The sequence below is a fragment of the Metarhizium album genome, assembly GCF_000804445.1.
Source record: "Metarhizium album ARSEF 1941 chromosome Unknown scaffold_13, whole genome shotgun sequence".
NCBI classification, from domain to species: Eukaryota; Fungi; Ascomycota; class Sordariomycetes; order Hypocreales; family Clavicipitaceae; genus Metarhizium; species Metarhizium album.
In genome coordinates, this window is record NW_024467587.1 from 437,630 (window position 1) to 456,613 (window position 18,984).

At 54.3% G+C, this 18,984-nt stretch overlaps 6 protein-coding genes across 6 annotated transcripts; 2 read left to right on the forward strand and 4 right to left on the reverse strand.

The window, feature by feature from the left end:
* Window positions 1-3,869: 3,869 nt before the first annotated feature.
* On the reverse strand, window positions 3,870-4,691 carry MAM_05365 (uncharacterized protein; the record flags this gene model as incomplete). The annotated part of the gene is made up of 1 exon (XM_040824163.1): window positions 3,870-4,691. The coding sequence occupies one exon, from the start codon at window positions 4,689-4,691 to the stop codon at window positions 3,870-3,872; it is 822 nt and encodes a 273-aa protein (XP_040677875.1).
* A 754-nt stretch (window positions 4,692-5,445) lies between these two features.
* Window positions 5,446-7,868, reverse strand: MAM_05366 (heat shock protein 70; the record flags this gene model as incomplete). Its single annotated transcript, XM_040824164.1, has 5 exons — window positions 5,446-5,998; window positions 6,214-7,118; window positions 7,202-7,367; window positions 7,471-7,648; window positions 7,826-7,868. 5 exons carry the CDS (start codon window positions 7,866-7,868, stop codon window positions 5,446-5,448), a joined length of 1,845 nt encoding a protein of 614 aa, XP_040677876.1.
* A 1,092-nt stretch (window positions 7,869-8,960) lies between these two features.
* Window positions 8,961-9,303, forward strand: MAM_05367 (uncharacterized protein; the record flags this gene model as incomplete). Its single annotated transcript, XM_040824165.1, has 3 exons — window positions 8,961-9,002; window positions 9,067-9,137; window positions 9,189-9,303. 3 exons carry the CDS (start codon window positions 8,961-8,963, stop codon window positions 9,301-9,303), a joined length of 228 nt encoding a protein of 75 aa, XP_040677877.1.
* Window positions 9,304-9,679: 376 nt separating this feature from the next.
* On the reverse strand, window positions 9,680-11,115 carry MAM_05368 (uncharacterized protein; the record flags this gene model as incomplete). The annotated part of the gene is made up of 2 exons (XM_040824166.1): window positions 9,680-10,209; window positions 10,275-11,115. 2 exons carry the CDS (start codon window positions 11,113-11,115, stop codon window positions 9,680-9,682), a joined length of 1,371 nt encoding a protein of 456 aa, XP_040677878.1.
* Window positions 11,116-11,256: 141 nt separating this feature from the next.
* On the reverse strand, window positions 11,257-12,260 carry MAM_05369 (uncharacterized protein; the record flags this gene model as incomplete). Its single annotated transcript, XM_040824167.1, has 2 exons — window positions 11,257-12,159; window positions 12,240-12,260. 2 exons carry the CDS (start codon window positions 12,258-12,260, stop codon window positions 11,257-11,259), a joined length of 924 nt encoding a protein of 307 aa, XP_040677879.1.
* A 2,284-nt stretch (window positions 12,261-14,544) lies between these two features.
* Window positions 14,545-16,660, forward strand: MAM_05370 (F-box domain containing protein; the record flags this gene model as incomplete). Its single annotated transcript, XM_040824168.1, has 4 exons — window positions 14,545-14,614; window positions 14,763-15,473; window positions 15,540-15,574; window positions 15,734-16,660. The coding sequence occupies 4 exons, from the start codon at window positions 14,545-14,547 to the stop codon at window positions 16,658-16,660; spliced, it is 1,743 nt and encodes a 580-aa protein (XP_040677880.1).
* Between the last annotated feature and the right edge of the window lie 2,324 nt (window positions 16,661-18,984).

The window sequence follows — 18,984 nt, forward strand, 5'->3', positions numbered from 1 at the left end:
TCACTACACTTGACCACGTCAGACGTTGGTGTTTTGAGGCCAAATCCCAGGCTCCCTTGAAACCCTTTTAATTATATACGAATGTCTCCGTCATTTCTGTAGCTGTAGACAACTAACCTGGAAAGTCGAACGGTAGCTAGGACGAGGGCTGCGGAACAAGTCAAGTGAGATCAAAGGTCAAAGGTTCGGCCCCATCAGCAACACAGCTCTTGTATGATGTAGTTCTGACCCTTATTGACAGACAAGACGCCAAGACAAGGGTTGAATGACGAAGGCTTCTGTCATGTTGTTGTAATGTCATTATACAGGGGAAACTTCCACGCTACCATTGTGTGCAGTTGAGCACTCTGCAATGGCATGAGTAAGCGAAGCCCTAACCTGTAGGATGTTGACACGCAGTCTCGACGACGGAGGCTAGGCCGATGACGCTGTTCAGGGGGGCTCTCGGGTCTTCCCGTGCGAGTGGCCTGCAGAATACGGTACCGTCATGAGTGGAATTGCCTAGAATGCTTTCCATGTGTCACGGTGCATCGCGGCTCTTGAGAAGTCTGGTTGCACGTGAATGGATCTGCTCCTTGCAACAGGCTCGGTTCGAGTCGAGTCTCGCTGGCACGAGGTGGTCATGAGAAGCGAGAATGGACTGACAGCATCACGCCGAGCATGTTTGTCGATGAAAGGAATTGATCGGCTGATCCCCGCACCAGGATTCGGGGATCGGGACGATATTACAACTCCACTCAGCACATGGCAGACGGGACGGTAGCCGGCTCCGGGAAATCCCATGGCTCGGGACCGGCACATCCAATCAGACGCACAATGTTTCCATCAAAAGGCCGTTTCAGGATGGCTGTAGCCCGAAACTTTTTCACCAAACGGCGATCCGAGATACTCCTCGATCCGCTGCCCAGTGCGGTGGGACTGGCAGGCTGGACAACAGCGATGTGGCTTTTGCATCTGATCATGACGAGTCACGACTCACGACTCACGGGCCACGCACGACCACTGAGAGCCGTGTGCCGCCAGCAGCCACAGGTTGCAGTGACGTTTGATCTGCAAATGCTGTGCCCCCTCACCGGATTCCAACCTTTTGGCACACGGAAAGCCGCGGCCTTGCTGGGCTCTGGCCGCGCCGCGCCATGTTTGGCTCACGCGTGCCGACTCCTGAGGGCAGTGACTCAAAGGCCCTCTCCCAGACTTTGTTCGACAATTCTCTTCGCTCCCCAGGCGAAACCAGCTAGCACACAGCACGTGCCACCAACCGCCGGGCCAAGACAGAACAATGTTTGAGCATCAGCTGACCACGGTACAGCAAATATCCTCCGGGGTCCGTATCCGTACCTGGTCAGAGTGAGTGAGTGAGTGCCAGGGCCCAGGGATGTCTTTCAAAGGTTCTGCCAGACCGGGGCCCCTGCGACTGCTCGCCGGGGGTTGTGGTACACGATGTTCCGGCTGAGACGTTTGCACTATTCACGCAGAGTTTTATGCCTTGCTTGGTCTGCAAGCCCCGACCCTTGTCCACAATCTGTAACATCATATGGCATCTCTGAGCCATTTACTGCTATAAAGAGAGTGCCATCTGGCACTATCTCGCGGAGAAGAGGCCTTCTTCCATCGCCTCTCCACCAAAACAAACACACGGCAATACCTGGTACCAAAGACTAGTCCTGACGCACTTGGTTTTTGTCTTGATCAGTAGTCAACAAATATCTCCCGTCCGTCGTGCTTTTTTACAGTCCTGCACCGCAGCACCAAGGCAACCGTCGATTCGACCGTGATCTACAGACGTCTCGAAAGCAACGATGCCTTCCAATTGTTCCTTCCTCCCTCTTGCTCCCACCACGTCGGCTTCCTATCCCTCAGCACCGGCCAGCCGTACCTCTCGCGCCACGGCGGCGGATGTTGCCCCAGCTCCGGAGACGGCTCGTCGGCGATCTTCCAGCTCCAGCAGCGGTGGCTTCAGAGTCCTCAAGCTCGGCCCAGTGCATTGGGGCGAGCACCTCGACGATCACAAGGGAGACTTTTATGAAGCTACGACCGCGTAGGGGAGCAGAGCTGGCCTTTTCTTCTGCTTCTTCTTCTCCTTCTTCTTTTTCGGAGGGGTATGTTATCTTTGGCCTAGCCCCAGTCTAGTGGGCAGCGTCATCAAGGTCAGACATGGCATGGGGAAACACAAGTCTGTTTGTCATCGGTGCTACAAAAAGGCAGCACCATCAAGCACGGCGTGGACAGGGACAGGGTCTGGAAAAAAACAACAAAGGGTTCATCATGTACGGAGTTTTGAGACAGCGTGAACAGATAAGCAAGCAACCAATGAGACAATTCCTGGCCACAGCCTACAAGCCCGTCTGCTCCGTGTACTCCGTATGCACACATGGCTTTTCCCCTTGGCACTCGAGTCAAAGCGACTAGGCCCAACTAGCAGCGCCGACTTGCACCCTCGTGCAGTGATTGACTGGCTGGCATGGCACGCACGCACACTCTCTCCCATCTGCAACATCGACTGACTGCCCAGTGGCTTATCAAACAGGGAGGTTTGCTGTTCGCTGTTTGCTGCGCGAGACGCGGCGAGATTCTTGCCGCGGGCAACGGGACGCTGCGGCCAGATACACGGACACCTCTTTGTCCGGAGAAGACTCGGTGACGAACGAGCGCATGACGGACGACCAACAAGGCGGTCGGTGCGCTTTGTCGCCAAACAGCGCAGATCCCCATCTTGTCGCAAAGCATACTCCGTACAAGGTGGTCTACCACACGCAAAAAGTGTGACGCGGGCCACGTCCATTTTTTATTTAGTGTGACACGTCTTGATTGGCAAGACGCGAGCGAGATGAGTGAGGCCCGTCACGCAGCCGGGGGAGGGGGGCGGAGGATCCTCAGACATTTATTCTACAACCCAACTTGCTTACCGCCGGACCACGGAGCAGCCAGCAGTGCCAGTTGCTCCGTCTACTCCGTGGCGAGGCGAGCAAACGCAAGGGTGGCGCGTGTGACGTTGTGCTGTGCTCCTGGCACCGGGCCATCTCATCTCATCTCATCTGCCAAGGTGCAAGATTGCTCCGTACCAAGCGAGGGAAGCCCCACAGTCGGCCGGCCGTCGGTGACTTTTTTGTTCCCATCCATCTTTACTCGTCACAGACATTGTTGTCGTCTGCGTACGTACATGGTGTGTGCAGGGCAATGAAGCTTATTTGTGTCGCCTCGCGCGTGACGTGACGTGGCAGTGCATTTGTTTCTCAAGCACGCAGAGGGGAACCGACGAGGGCCTGGGGGTGCTTTTGGCGCCGGGCAGGCGGATAAGGTTATCGTTTGAGTGAGACATTGGAGTCGCACCGGCGTTCTGGACTGGATTCCTCTGGGGCTGTGCTGGGCTTTTTTGCCCCCAGGATCCCCCTTGGCTGTCTGAGATTGCAATGGGTGGCTGGTAGACTGGGCATCGCTGTGATATCATGTGGATGTGGACGTGGACTCGGCAGTTGGTGCCGCTCCACGTTGAGACGGCAGGGAGATTTGGGAGCGGCCGAGTGTCTGAGATGGCTGACTCGACTTCACCGAGTCGGTCAACTGGCGAGTTCACCACGTATGGGGTAACTAGTTGCAGGCTTGCCGCCTTTCTTGTTTGCTTCCTGTTCCCTTTATTTTTTCCTTGGCGCTGCCCGGCGTTTTTTGGACGTGACGAAGGGGACGGCAGACGTGGTCTGTCAAGTGTCCAGTGTCGAGTGTGTTTGCTCGGTAAGGGATGATGCAGGCATGACTGACTCCTCCGGGGTTCTGTCCAAAACCCCCCGAGCGTCACACTCTGTTTCTGTCTGCCGCGGGAGCCTGGGGTATCGTACGGAGCACGGCGGGCCTGCCTGGCCAGTGGTCACGACTCACCACCGAGCTACGTTGGCCTTGCCGCCGTCCCTCAAGACGGCCACTTGTCTGCCCTCGGGGTCGAGCTGCTTCACGATGCTGGCCCAGTCGATCTGCACGAGGCCGTCGCCGTCGTCGTTGCCGTCGCCGCCGCCATGTCCCTCCGCCGCCGCCGCCGCCGAAGCAGTCGACGTCCGGAACGGCTCCCACGCTCCGCCAGCCGCCGCCGAGACCCACAGACACGCGGTCCGTAGATATGGATCGGAGAGGAGGGACAGCACACCCGCCAGCGGGGGACGCGTGAATATGCTGTTCCCCCGCGCTGCGTGTCCCGCGGAGCTGTAGATCTTGACCGTCAGCTCGGCCAGGCCGCCGCTGACAATCATGTCCCGCACCAGCGGCACGATCCTCACGTCGATCCAGCCCCGCAGCTTCGAAATCCTCATCTCCAGGGACCGTATCCTGCCGAGTGCCCCCTGCAGCGCGAGCATCTCTTTCCTCCGGTGAATGGCCATGTCGTCGGTCTTGGTGGACCGGAGCCCGTCCCTGCTGTCCGACGCATCCTCCTCGGCCCGGTCATCCAGGTACGACCTTGTGTGAAGACCGTGCTCCAGTCTGAGATCCAGAACAAACTCGTTGCCTTCGTACAGGAGCGGCGCGGCGATGGCGTAGATGGCAGGATGGATGAGCAGTACCGAAAGCGGGTTTGTGCCGAAGCCGCCGCCGCTCTCGGGCGAGCCGCATGGACAGAGTGCAATCGGCTGCTGGTCTTGGATAAGGAGCGGGCCGAGGATGAGCGAGAGGATGTCGACGGGGAGATCAAGGAAGTGGAGAGACATGGACTCGGGCTGTCGCCGTGGCCATGATGTGGTCGTCGTCTGCTGCCTTGGCTGTGTTGCACGTTGAGGAACTGGACGGTCCCGTCCCGTCTGCTGACACCTGCCTGAGTCATTAGTCATCACTTGCTTGCCCCGAGTTGAGATTTGATTCCCTGAGCGCCGAAATGGCCCTGCAACGCGTGTCCACGACAAAATGACGGTCGTGTATTCTTGTGCCGTCAATAGATGCTGGAATACATGTCACGTCTTCAACACTTGAGCAGAATTTCAATCAGTATTTTCCATTCTACCAAGTCTATAATTCACAGGCCGCTCGTTCCTCGCACATCATCAGGCCATTCGGCCCTCATCGGCCCAGGGCACCCTCAAACTATGCAGCATCATCGCCCATCATGGATCCTCCCTACATCGAGTACCCAATGAAACAGGAAACTTTTCCTTTGCAGAACTTTTCAAGTGCCTTTGTTGTCTCCACTACTTTGAACTCCCCAGAACCGGAGAATGCGAAAATTAGAAAAAAATCCGGAAAATGAGGAAAATGATTTGTAAAAAGCCGTCCTCCGGCTCCCGAATGCCTCATCATCTTCGAGACCCAGTAGGTCGCTTCACAACCGGTGCGGTCCCCGTCCAATTCCTGTCCAGACAAAGGTGCCACCGCTCAGATACAACGCCTTGCACTTGTCCCCAAACGTAAGATCGTTTTCGTCACATCGCCCATTCAGCCCTTTCCAGCGCCAATGCTGAGCTAATACATTTATCGGGAAGACAAGTTCTTTGTAACAATGCGCTTGAGGGCAAGCTCCTGCTTTTTGAGGTCCTCGGCAGAGCTGTCGGCGATCTCAAGAGTGGCCATGGCCTCCGAGATGGTCTGCTCAATCTTCTCCTTCTGGCCACGCTTAAGCTTAAGAGAGAGTGCGGGGTCCGTGACAATCTCCTCAACTCGGCCAATATAGGACTCGAGTTGCTGCTTGGCCTCAAATCGCTTGCTGAAAGCCTCGTCGTTGCTCTTGAAGGCCTCAGCGTCAGAGATCATCTTCTCGATCTCGCCCGTGGAAAGTTTGCCGACAGAGTTGGCGATGGTGATGTTGGCACTGCGGCCAGAGGTCTTCTCAGTGGCGGTGACTTTCAGGATGCCATTGACATCGACCTCAAAGACACACTCCAGGACGGCCTCGCCAGCACGCATTGGGGGGATGGGAGCAAGAGTGAACTCTCCCAGAGAGGTGTTGTCCTCACAGTTGACTCGCTCACCCTGGTAAACGGGGAACTGGACAGTTTGCTGATTGTCGGCAACCGTGGTGAAGGTTCTATTGATCGACTTGTCAGTACCTGCTAGTGATGGCTTGTGAAATACCGATATATGGCCACACCAAAAGACACATGGAATGCTGAGTGACTGACGCCGGCGAGCGCTTGCATCCACTCACAAATGTGGAGGGATAAGCCTGTCCAAGTGGGCAAGCAACGGATGTCATGGAATTGGTGAACAGACACAATCTTGACGACAAAAAAAAAAGCTCACCTTTTCTTCAAGCACGGAACAGTCTGTCCACGGGTGACGACAGGAGCGAAGATGTTACCCTCCATGGCAACACCCAGAGACAGGGGAACGACATCGAGAAGCAGGAGGTCGGCGGTTTCAGCGGAGGTGGCCTTGCCGGAGAGGATACCGGCTTGGACAGCAGCGCCATAGGCAACAGCCTCATCAGGATTGATGCTCTTCTCAAGCTGCTTACCGTTGAAAAACTCAGACAGAAGCTTCTGAATCTTGGGAATACGTGTAGAACCACCGACCAGAACAATCTCGTCAACAGCTCGCTTGTCGATGCCAGCATCCTTGAGAACCTGAACAACAGGCTGGAGAGTGCCAGAGAAAGCTTCGGCGTTGAGGTTCTCAAAACGGGCACGGGTGATGGTGATGCTGAAGTCCTGACCGTCGAAGAGAGAGTCGATCTCAATGGTGGCCTGGGTGCCGTTGGACAGGGTACGCTTGGCACGCTCACAAGCAGTACGGAGTCTTCGCAGGGCACGGGCATCACTGCTGAGGTCCTTCTTGGTCTCGCGAGTGAAGGCATCCCGGCAGTGATTGAGAAGGTTCGTGTCGAAGTCTTGACCACCAAGGTGGGTGTCACCATTGGTGGCCTTGACGGTAAAGACATCGCCCTGGATGACGAGGAGGGATACATCAAAAGTACCACCGCCCAGATCGTAGATCAGGACGTTGCGCTCCTTCTCGGACTTGCCAGAGCCCAGGCCGTAGGCAATGGCGGCGGCAGTAGGCTCGTTAATGATACGAAGGACATTGAGGCCGGCGATTGCACCGGCATCCTTGGTAGCCTGACGCTGGTTGTCGTTGAAGTAGGCGGGGACAGTGATGACGGCCTTCTCGACCTTCTTACCGAGCTTGGTCTCGGCAATCTCCTTCATCTGCGAGAGTAGTTAGGTCAAGAACGCTCGGGTCGTCACGGAAGAGACATGAAACGCCGCGACCGGGCCGTAATAAAGCGTACCTTGAGGAGAACCATGGCAGAGATCTCCTGAGCAGAGAACTGCTTCGTCTCGCCGAGGTACTCGACCTGGACCTTGGGCTGACCGGCATCGTTAATGATGGTGAAAGGCCAGGACTCAATGTCCTTCTTGACGGTAGGATCATCGAAGCGACGACCAATCAGACGCCTGGAGGCCTTGTCAGCGTTCGAGCAACAACGAAAGGCGGCAGCGTCAAAGAATCAACCCGACGGTGACAGGTGCATTTCTTCATTTTTGCATCAAAACTCACTTGGCATCGAAGACGGTGTTCTTGGGGTTCATGGCAGCATTGTTCTTGGCAGCATGACCGATCAGACGCTCCTTGTCGGTGAAGGAGACGAATGAGGGAGTGGTGAACGAACCCTGCTCGTTGGCAATGATTTCGACATTTGTACCTTCGTAGATGGCCACGCAAGAGTAGGTGGTACCTGTGATGGATTGTTAGCATGGCCAGTCTTTAATCAATCCCATGATGAAAAATCTTGATATGCGTCCGCCAAGCCTTGCAGCGACAAATGGAGCGCGACCGCCCGTCCGAACAAGACACCTCGGTTGCACACCAGATGCTCAACAGACGGATTGACAAACAAGTTCAAATTACGCACCCAGGTCGATACCAATGGCACCGTCGTAAACTTCGTCAGCCATTTTGAAATGTGTCTGAACGGGAGGAGGAGGAGGAGGAGGAGGTGGAGGACAGAATCGTCGGGTGTCGAAAACGGCTGAAGGGAAGAAGAGCGAGGAGAAGGGCGGAACGCAGTAGTGGGGTATTTCGGTGTAGAAATTCTCTCTTTCTCGTCAGCCAAAATTTTTGTGATTTTTTTTTTCAAGAACTTTTTTTTCCTTGGGCCGTGTGGGCCCGCTAGAGTTGGGACATGGACAAGTGGGGTTGGAGTAGCCGGGCAAGCCAGCCAGAAAGGGAGGTCTTCAAGGCTGCGCTGCGCTAGTCCTGTTGTAGCCAATGCTGTGGCCTAATATTCCAGGAACACACCGACGCCGTACAAAGCCATGAATGAAGCTTCGGAGTGCCCAGCAGAAAAGTGATGATTCCAATAATTCTTTACCACGTAGTCTTCACAACGTACTCTTAGTCGGTGCAATTTGTCTCGGCTTCCGTTATCAAGAGACACGGCTCGCCAAACAGGGAATCTGCCATGGCAGTTCTGTGACCTGGCTGAGCTTTGAGCAAGCCTGTACAGACTCACACTCCATGCCAAGAATGACCTGGTGCTGTGCTGACCCAAAAATTAAGTCCCGGGGCTGGTCCTTGTCGCATCGGAGCCTACCAACTTGTGAATGCGAAGTCCGGGCATTGCCGCTCTCCCCAAGTCATCCATTGTGAACTACCCTTGTCTGTCGATGGAAAAACGGGCTGATAGACGCCTAGCAGCAGGCGACCAAGACGACGTATAAAATCATGACTTCATTCTTCTCAAGCAGGGCTAGGAAAACAGATACTTTGACAAGCATCACAGCAGAGACTGTGACGTGAACGAGCTAGGATGTAGATACCAGAATGCAGCACGACTGTGCGCTTGCATCTTGGCAAACAAGGCTTCTATTGTGGACTCGTCGCGTGAGTCGGTCAAGTGCTCTTGCTTCACGTATATAAATAAAGGCCCACCCAAAACTCTGCTTCCACAACTCGTCTCTTCTCTTCTTCCATCTACACCCGTGACAACACCAGACATCATTCATTGAGGAATCCTCCTAGCCTCGCATCTCTTCCAATCACTCATCATGCCCGACTACACGTACAAGTCCTCTGGCACCAACTCCCAGGTTCGTATCCACGTATAACAAGCGCTGCCCACCAAGCTCTTGCTGACCGGTCCCGTGACACTAGGGCAACCACTACTGCGCCCGAGACTACGGAAGCAGTGCGTCAAACTCCAACTCGTACCACTACTCCAACACGTAAGTGCATACCTCTAGTTGTGGTGACATACGACATTAAGTCTGCTGTAGCGATGGCTCGTACTACTATTCCAATCCCAACGGTAGTACCTACCACAACAATGGTAATGGAGGATCGACATATACCTCGGCAAGCGGCTCAAAAACCTCGTCAAACAGCAAGTGAGTCCTAGAGACGGCCATTCTTGGCTGGGAATTTGGGCAATGGGAGAACAGCAGTCTTGACTCGCCTAGATGTTGCCAAGAGGAGCAATAAGGTCCCAGATTGCATTCACACTGTTCCATTTGTGACCTTCTTTTTCGAGCTGGCCCATATTTTTGGAATAGGCGGCGAAGCTCTCAATATACCGCTCTATTCGTCGATTGCTTGGTGTAAATATCGAGTTTTTCCATTTCCATGCATTGTCGATCCTTCAAGACGCGACCAGCTGTTGCCTCCAAAGCCTCATCACATCCTCGACCATAGACCGCGAACGCCTTGCCCTGATACGAAAGCTCCTGCACCTCTATAGCCATGCTGGCACTGGCTTCCCGTCCCGTCATCATCCATGGACGGAATAGTACACAACCAGCGAGATAATCAGCCCCGGATACAGCACCCCCTCAACCCAGAGCTGCTGTTTCAACGTGCCCCTCTGCTCCTGCGTCAAACAGCCCCTCTCGCCTTTGCCGTACCATGCAATCGTCGCATCAAACTTTCCGTACAGCGCCAACACCCCGATCAGCGGGAAGAAGACGGCCGTGACAAAAATGACCAAGAACACCCGTCGTTGGTGCGCGTCTTCCTCGCTACACCCGTGTCGGCGGCGGCGGCACAGAATATCCTCCCTGGCGGAGTGGATCAGGTCTGATTCCGACGGTGTGAAGAAGCCGTGCTTGAAATTTGGTGCCCGAGACGTGTGCCTGCTTTCATCATCTCGACGCTCGCGAGTGCGTGCCGAGAAGCCGCTAAGGCGAAAGAAGCGCGCGCTGAGGAGCGACGTGTTGGTTGGGAGGGAGTTGCGGAAGAATGAGCCCGAATTGGGGTCGATAACGGCCGACGAGTTGACTTGTCCTTGGGTCGGGTCGTACGCTTGAGGGAACAGGATTAGATAAAGGCTCGGCACTTGTGAAAGATATTACCGTCAAGGGACTTACGGAGAGCCCTCGCGGGGCTGTGTCGGCGATACGCCTGTGGCGGCTTGGGTATGCCACTAGTATCCGAGAAGTCTCCCGCAAGCGTGATTGGGGTTTTGGGTCCGTACGAAGAAACGGTGCTGATTGTGCGGGAGCGTCCTTTGGAGACGCACATGGAGCCGGACGTATTGTAGTCTGGCTCTCCTCGGGTGGTGCCCTGGGACTGGCGAAGAGCCGCTTCCTGCAGACTTATAAGTGGGAAGGGAAGGCTCGGAACATTATAGTCAGCTGAGGGGTCCTCGTGGGCAAAATCTCTGGATTTATGTAACCCGCTTATGTCGTGGTTTCCATGGCCCAGAATCCCCCGAGAATCCTGTCTATGCCGCGGACCGGACCATCTGCCGTGTCGGGGGGTGAAAACTTCCACAGCGGCTCTAGGAGACCTGGGAGGTGTGGTGTCGAACTTGCTCTGCTCTGGCTCGGAATCTAGGCTGCTGTAGCTCATTATCGGCTTGCGCATCTGGGAGAGTTTGCTCGAAAACTTCGGTCTGTTCGAGACATCGCTTGACAGGCGGCTGAGTTGCCGGACTGCCGCCAAGGGACGAGCAGAAGGAGGTCGAGAAGTCTTGTAAGTCGACTGAGAGAGCCCACGGGGTGATGTTCGGGCATGATCTCGGTTGGAAAACATGTTTGCCTGTTGGCGAGTCTGATGGGGGTCCTTGGAGTCTGCATCAGCACCAAGAAAGTGACCGAACGATTCGTACTCGGACACATCCGACACATTGGCTAGACTGCTCCCCGCGTCTCTATCCAGCCGAAGCGTCAGTTCCAAGGCCCTGTGGGGGGCTTGTTCCGTTGTCATGGTCTGCCAGTCGCTTCCGGTGTCCTTTTCAGCAGCTGTGATGTTCACTAGCTCATCGAGCCTGGACAGTGGGTGCTCGTTGGTACTCGGACTCAAGTGAGCGTGCTTTATAACCGGGACTTTGACCGCATCATCGACTTTCTAAGTGGATTGAATGGCGGCGTTGTCATAAAACGAGCCTGGCTGGAACTGCCTCCGCAGACTCTGCTGTTCACCCCTTTGCGGAGAGCAGACGCGCGTGCTCAGGGCTTCGCTGGAGGCTTCTGCGCGGTAGAGAGCTCTACTGACTTCTTTCTCGGCCGAGGGCTGGAGAAACACGGAATAGTCTGCGCCGTCGAATTTGAAGGGATCGTTGCTCGCTCGGCTGGACGACTTGGAGTAGCTGGCTACCAGTTCACCTTGGGCGTTCCGGCCAAAACCCAGTGTGGCCGGCCGGTTCTGGGCCAGAGTGCGAAAGGTTTCAGGGTGCCAGTCCTGACGCTGAGACTTGTCGACGGCAGTGTCATCTTCGTAGACGCTGGATGCTCGCGGCCACTGAGAAGCATGCTTGGGTCGATTGCTGTTGAGCATTGTCATTGCACGACCCAAGTTGCGAGACGAGGTCGTCGGAATGAAAGCAGTATTTCTGTACTGTGTGCGCTCCGCAAGTTGACCAACGCGATCCAGAGAATCATGGGCCTGGAATGAGCGGCCGGCGTTTTGCACACGCTGTCCGCGATTGATGCTTGGTTTGAGAATGACGTCCTCATCAGGTGCGACGGTTTCCCACTCGGAATTTGTATAGTCTTCATCCTGAAGAATGGGCTTGAGGCAGTAAGAGACATGGCTTCCGGTAGACTGTGACGGCTTCCAAGACGGATGCTCTGCCACGAAGCCTTTTGGCCTAGCACTGGAAGCATCGCAAGTCTCGAGATTTTGGAGCTGGAGAATTTCACCGTCGCAAACAGTGTCAGAGAAAGGGTTAACGCGGTCTTGGGACGTGTTGTTTGTTCGTCTCTGATCCAGCCCATTCAGGGCTTCAGTCATGTCGGTCCATTGAACAGACTATCAAACATCATGGTTAGAGCTCCGTCATGGCATGTCTTGAGGAGAAAGAAATCCCGTCAACTTGCAAAGAAACATACGTCAACAGAGTCCGACTCCATGCTAGTCGCGGAGCTGAGCAGTCCCGGATTGTGCGCCTAGTCTCTCGTGTAGGTTTTTCGGTCTTTCCCACAGCAGTGTTGCTACGCTGCTTTCAGTCAATTGTCAGCTAGTGACTGCAAATGGTGAGTCGACAGGTCTCTCACTCGACTTCACAACATCACCGGGCTGCAAGGAGTTGGAGTTGGACTGTGCAAACACGACACGGTGTGTGGTGGCCCAAACGCGGTAGGCTCCGGTGGATATTGCACCCTTGCTTGCAAAAGAAGAAAACAGGCCTGGCTTTGGCCAAATGCTCCGTCGACGATGTCTCGGCTGGGTTTGTTGATGGAAGGGCGGCAAGGTCACTTCAATCCGCGGGCGGTGAATTGCCGGCAAGAAGAAATTGTCAGTCACACAGAAGTAGTCTGGCGTTCGAAATAAAACAGAAACAAGCGGACAAGCATTTGCACTTAGTGAGCTGAGGATATATTCTAGACCCCTTTATTTTTTCCAAGAAAGATTATTTCGTCCGCCATGGTGGGCAGCAGGTAAAAGTCAAGTAGCAAACCAGATCGTAAGAATATTTTGTTCTATATGTAATATCCCTTATATAGCTCAGCATTTACGATCTTAGGCCATTTTACATGTACAAATCTAGTTTCGCAGTTCAAGCCAAGCACGTAAATTGCCAATATCTCGCGTGCGGTTTTCTCCGTGGCCCTTTGCAAGTTCCAAACCACCTGGACTGATGATTGACTCGAGCACCCACGTTGGCAACTTGGCAGCCGATGTTTGTGGCTTCTGAGCTGGCTAGATGGCTAAAGTCAATCGAAACAGAAACTTAAGAATGATTGGATTTGCAACTCTGTCTTTCGGGACAAAAGCAAACACTGCCTCTCCATCCTAAGCCGGAGAATGATATCTGCAACGTGTACCTCCAAGGTTGACGATTCTTCTGTTCATCGAAGACTCTGCCACTAGATCCACTGAAATTGTTCTTGGTAAGCGGATGCATAGAGGCCGTGAATGTATGTCAGCACGCTGTCCGGTGTCCAGAACCCCAACGATCTACCGTACCGACCTAGGTAGATAGGCCAGGGGAGTTGGCTGCTTCACCGAGTCTCCAGGTGTCATGTACTCCGTAGCGGTTCCAACTCTTTTGTTACCATGCACCGTGCTCAAGTGGAATTTCCTTCCCCCCTCGTGCATACTCCGTACGCAAGCGTGCTATGAAAAGGTACTTCATTGTGGGTTCGTGGGGTTTGTGGATCGGTAACCACTCCAACAAATGCAATTCATCAGTCGGAGTCCGAGAGAACTGGTCAGATCATAGATGTTTGTGTTTCGCTCGGGAGGATGGCTAGAGCCGTGGTCGAGAACTTGTAGAAAAGCAGGCCCGTCTTCCCAACCCAGTTCGACAATCCTCTTTCTTCTAGTTGGAGACAATTGGCCTTGCTCAGCCCGGGTAGGTAGGGCGCCTCTTCGAATCTAGGGGTGGGCGCCATCGAGGTTTCTCCATTGGCATCAACGCGCACCTACGCGCGCATCGGTGGTCAGCAAGCGACTGATTCGACAAGGCAAAGACATGGACATGAGCTGCACACCAGGCGCCGGTCCTCGGATTTATTTGGAGGAGATACGAGGCGCGGCGGACTTGGCGTCCACTCACAGTCAGTCAGTCTCGACTCTCGACTCTCGAGTGATTAGAGTTTCAATGTTGCCGCGACCATCCGCCTTCCTCCCAAGTGCGTGCTCTGCTTCCCGCAACAGCTAGTCCCGTCCCGGCCAGCCAGCAGCCCAATTCAAGCTCCGGTGCTCTTTCCTCAAACTTCGGCCGATGCTCCTTCCCTGCCCCATCAATATCGTCAACCTGAACAACCCGACGCCAAGCAAACCGCAGTCGCAGTCGCACGTCGTAGATCGCAAACCGCAAACCGCAAACCGCCCGGCGGTGTTTGTCGCCGTTGGAGCAGTCCAAGTCGGCACCGCCAATGGCTTTTATGACTTGGGTTCTTTCCACCAGGCTTGCATGAACAAGTCGCATTCCTGTCTTCCCCCTTCGGCCCCCATTCCTGGCCCTTTGTTCCGAGCACACCAACATCCGAAAGTCATCCTGCGCTGTCCCTCGACTCGGGGCCACGACCGGCTTTGCTGCCGTCTCTGCCGTCCGCAGCGTTGCAGCCGACCGACTTGTCTTCTCTCCTCTCTCTTGTCCTGGAACCGTTTCGTTCCATCCAGCCAATATTCTTCCTTGATAGTGCTATCTCTGGTCCCGGCTTTCCCGCTTGCTCGTCACCATGTACTATGGCTTCGCCCGGGAATCCATCGTCGTGGGACGAGCTCCCGGATGAGCTTCTTCTCCAAATATTAAGCTGTAAGCCGTTGCCCCTTCGCCTTCGCCCTCAACCTTCAAGTAGGCCTGCTGGGCAAACTAGTTCTTTTTTCCTCCATAGACTCTGCACATTCTGTGCCTCTAAAAACAGACGACTAGCTAACCAAACATGGTTGACATGACGTTTCAGATCTCGAGCCATACCATATTACCAAGCTGCAACTTGTCTGCCACAGGCTCCGCAAGCTCTGCCTCGATGACGAGTTGTGGAAGCTCTTGTCCTTCGAGAATTCGCAATGGTACCAATCACTCCAGCATCGCCGCAATATTTCCCGGCCCGTGGTAGAGCCACATGAAGATGCCTCTGTTCATGATCCCATCCAAATAGACGGTGGTGCTGGTTCCTCCCCTACCGACACAACATATCGAGACGACTGCTTGACGACATGCAGCCTTACCAGCCGCTCTCGGAAGCTGCAGGATATGGCCAACTGGGATCCTGTATTCCCAGGCGAACGAGTATCATGGTACGACGAATATGTTCAAAGACATTGTCCTACATGCGTGAACTGGCTGCAAACCCCGCGCCTACACGACCGCGGAGTTGAGGCAACCATAGAAGTACGCGGAATGGCATTATACAGTCCCCACGGCGGGAACGACGGTGTCGGGACCATGTTGGCAGTGTCTCCCTTGGATGACGGGTCGGTTTGTCTGTGGGATATCAACGGGACACGAGGTCGGCAGGGCGGCATCCTGGCCTCCAGCAATCCGGGTATACTCTTCATTGACGGTCCTGGTGATCAGAACAGCAAACGGTCCAAGAAGGTAGACACCGGTGTTACGGAGTGTGTCAGCGTGAATAATGATGGCCACAAAGCCTTCTTTGCCGTCCAAAGTCGTAAGGATTACTCACAACTCTTGCCTCTGCCACCCGTCCCGAACAATTACTAATTCATGTTCCCAGATCTCATTGAAGTGGACCTGAATCGTCTAGAGGCTGTAAGTCGGGAATCATTCGAGTGGTCCATCACGACCCTATCAGCCGTAGATCAAGGGGTTCCCTTGACTGTGGGCACTTCTCTGGGCATTCATCTTCACGATTTTCGTACGAGGGCAATGAAATCTCGAGATTTAGTTGAACGACTCGACGAAATCCAGTGGGGCGGGACCGATGTTTTCAAGATGATCTTCGACACCAAACCGCTTCCCCCATACGCATCGTTGTCCCAGCCTACTCCCATTAGCATCCTCCATCTTCCTCGGCCTGGCTCACATAATCTAGTGTCGGACGACATTTACGTCTCTGGCCGATTTTCCAATATATTGCACTACGATCGGCGGAAATTTCCGGCCATAGTAGGATCCATCTACTCTGGTGCATTGATCAAGAGCTTGGCCGCCCTGCCGTATCCATTCTCCACCGTCGACACGGAAGTGCGCCGCCACGGTGAACTCACAACTGAGCAGGTGGCCCAGTTGAAATCAGACGGCGAAGGAAGGACCTTGATCGCCGCCGGTGGCTACAAATCTAAGGGGTCTCTTGAGATCTACGGTCTCAGTTCGGCAGCTGGCGCCGGCGAGAAGTCGACTCTGCAGAATTCTGTAACGAAAAACAGGCAAACTGCTGCGTCATCCACCATTTTATCCGTGGCCAACCACGGCTCCAAAATTGTCTTCTCAGATGGATCGGGGTTCATCAAATGGTTTGAGCGAGACGGGTCTACCGAGTGTCGGCGAATGAAGATTGGGCGTAGTGATGCGGAAGAGGCGTCCTCATTGTTTGCTTCCACGGCCGGCTCAGATGACATGGCCCGCAAAATCGTATCAACGAAATCCAACCATGGCAACGACCGGCCAAACAACGACAATATTCTGCTGTGGACTGGAGAAAAACTAGGTCTCGTGAGCTTCACCAAGTTCCCGTTGTTTGACGGGACGGATTTTGAGTTCCAGGACCCGGAGAGCAATGTGGAAAATGAAAAGAGAAGAGAGTATACGCACAGGATGCGACGCGCTCTGGCACGTCAGGCAGATGAGGTCAAGTTTATTGGAAGATTAGGCGATCCAACATATAGGCCACGGTAGATATTGACTGCATATCATGGCGTTTTGGGCACGGTCAAAGACACTTGCGTACTTGAGCGAGATTCGATACATTACATGAGCGTCAATGAGTTTTCAATCAGTGCTTACAGTGTGGAAAGCCGGCGCGGCTATGAATATTTTTTGGTATATGGTTGTAGCTTGGTGATAAAGACGTGTGGTCTAGTATATGGTGATTAGGCTATCGCAAAGGCAAGTTGGTGGTATAACATTATAGATTTTGCTTAGACTTGCACAGCAAAGACTTTCTCGTCGAGCTTCACATGGTAATGCTTCACACGTGTCCAAATCTCTCTGAAACAGAACTGAAAACCCGACCAGTAGTAGCTAGAGTCTCGTTCGAATGCCAGCTCTTTCCCTGGCACCTCAGACAGCTCAGCTCCTTTTCGGTGCAACAAAAATTGACTCCATTTCAGGCTCGATCCAGCTCCAGGGTAAAAGCGACACCTCAAATACGGCCACGCTACTCCGTACTCCGTATAATCATATCAAGGTGACATATCAGCTGCAGGGCAGGGGAGGCCCAATTGATGGGTAACAAGCATGGATGTCCCGGTGTACAAATGACCAAACTCCGATTGCAATCCAATGCAGGACACCAGTGCATAATGCGTCTCTTATTTGCGTGCCCAAGGCAAAAACGGGTAGCTGTGTCGATGTAGGAATGATGTCAAGCGCTACCTGCCCGGTTGGGCGACCTTGATTGCTCGCTGCCCAATGAAGCCTTTGGTATTTGCAAAGACACGCGTTACAGTGCAGGCGTACAGCTGGCCCCCCCTTCAATTCAGGAGTTGAACGAGAAAACACGAAATTTGAGGCCAACTCAAGTCGCTCTGGGATGGACGCCCTTGGGTGTGCTGCATAACAAGCCCGTCGAGATTTCAGGGACTTGTTTGCCCCTGCGTGTGAGTGTGTCGTGGGCGTCCTGTGCTTGATATCAATCCACAATGTACGGAGTAGAAGCGCAAAAGTCCTATTCGTGCTAAGGCGTGAGGCTGACGAATGCCGGTCAGGGGAATTTCGGTAACTGGAGCCCAACGCGCCGCTTGTCTGTTGAAGGCAGTTTTGTTGTTCATGCTGCGCTGGGCTGTCGGGCATGACAGCATTTGATGCTGCGCTGCCTGTTTCTCTGTTCAAAGGTAAATCAGTCATTTTGATTATGATGTTCGGCAGATAGACCAAGACGGGAAAAGAGTCAACTGCAAGGAGAAGAGCATCAGCTGCTGTACAATGTCGGCCTGGGAAACCCGACTGGACAGGCGGCAAGCAACCAACACGAGTCCGCCAGACGGGCTATGCTGAACGTGTGCATGGTGGCCCTGGATGTTCTGGCTGTGGGGCTGGACGTTGATGTTGATGCAGGGTGATGAGAGATGCAGCCGGGACTGTGACTTGATGCGCACAAAGACGCATGATGCAAATTTTCGCCATGTGAGCAGTGAGCACCATCAGTATGGCCATGGAGAAGGACGCCGATGATAACACTGGAGGCTTGTTTCCGGGGTTGGCGGGTGCGGACGAGTGTGCGCCAATGATGAATGATGGTACGGAGGCTTGCCAACTCGGTGCTTCAACCCCAGGGAAAATGTGGTTGAGGGTCGAATGAGGTCTCGAGGTGCGCGGTTCCTGGTTCGTACCGTGGCTGACTCACAGCTGGTGGCGAGGACTCGTTCCATCTGTGTTCATCTTCGTACCTAACATCGTGTTTGGCCGGGGCTGGTGGACTTGGCCCTGAACTGGACGCAGCCCTCCCTGGCCGGCTGATGTTGACGGCACCCAAGGATGCAAGTGGCCAAGGTCTGTCCATGACTCCAGTATGCCGTACTCCGGGCAGGCAACAGGGTGAAATGTGCGTGGAGCCAAAGTTCTGCCAAAGTTCACGTCGTGAGCGAGTGAGAGAGCGCTTGAGAGGGGGGGGCCAAGAGGATCCCAGGAGGCCTATATCTGCCTGGAAGCTGGAAGGTGCATCCTGCAAACGATGGCCACGACGCTCTTGCCGACTGGATTCAAGCAAAGTTGAGCACCTGGGCGGGCAACAGGCTGACCAGCTCGACCAATTTCGGAAGTGCCAACCGGCCTGGCTTCTTTCCACTGCTCTCCATCACTTTCTTTCCCAGCCAGTGCATCACGGCTTTTTCTCACCGTCGTCGTGGCCGCAAGTTTATCGTTGCGTGCCTGGCAGCGCGCATCGCTCGCTGGTGCCAACTCGTCCACGCTGTCCGGTGTCAGGTCACACAGACCCTGATCCCGGTGGCCCTGTCTCAGTGGCTTGGTCCACCATCGTCACTGCTCAGCTCCGGCAGCCG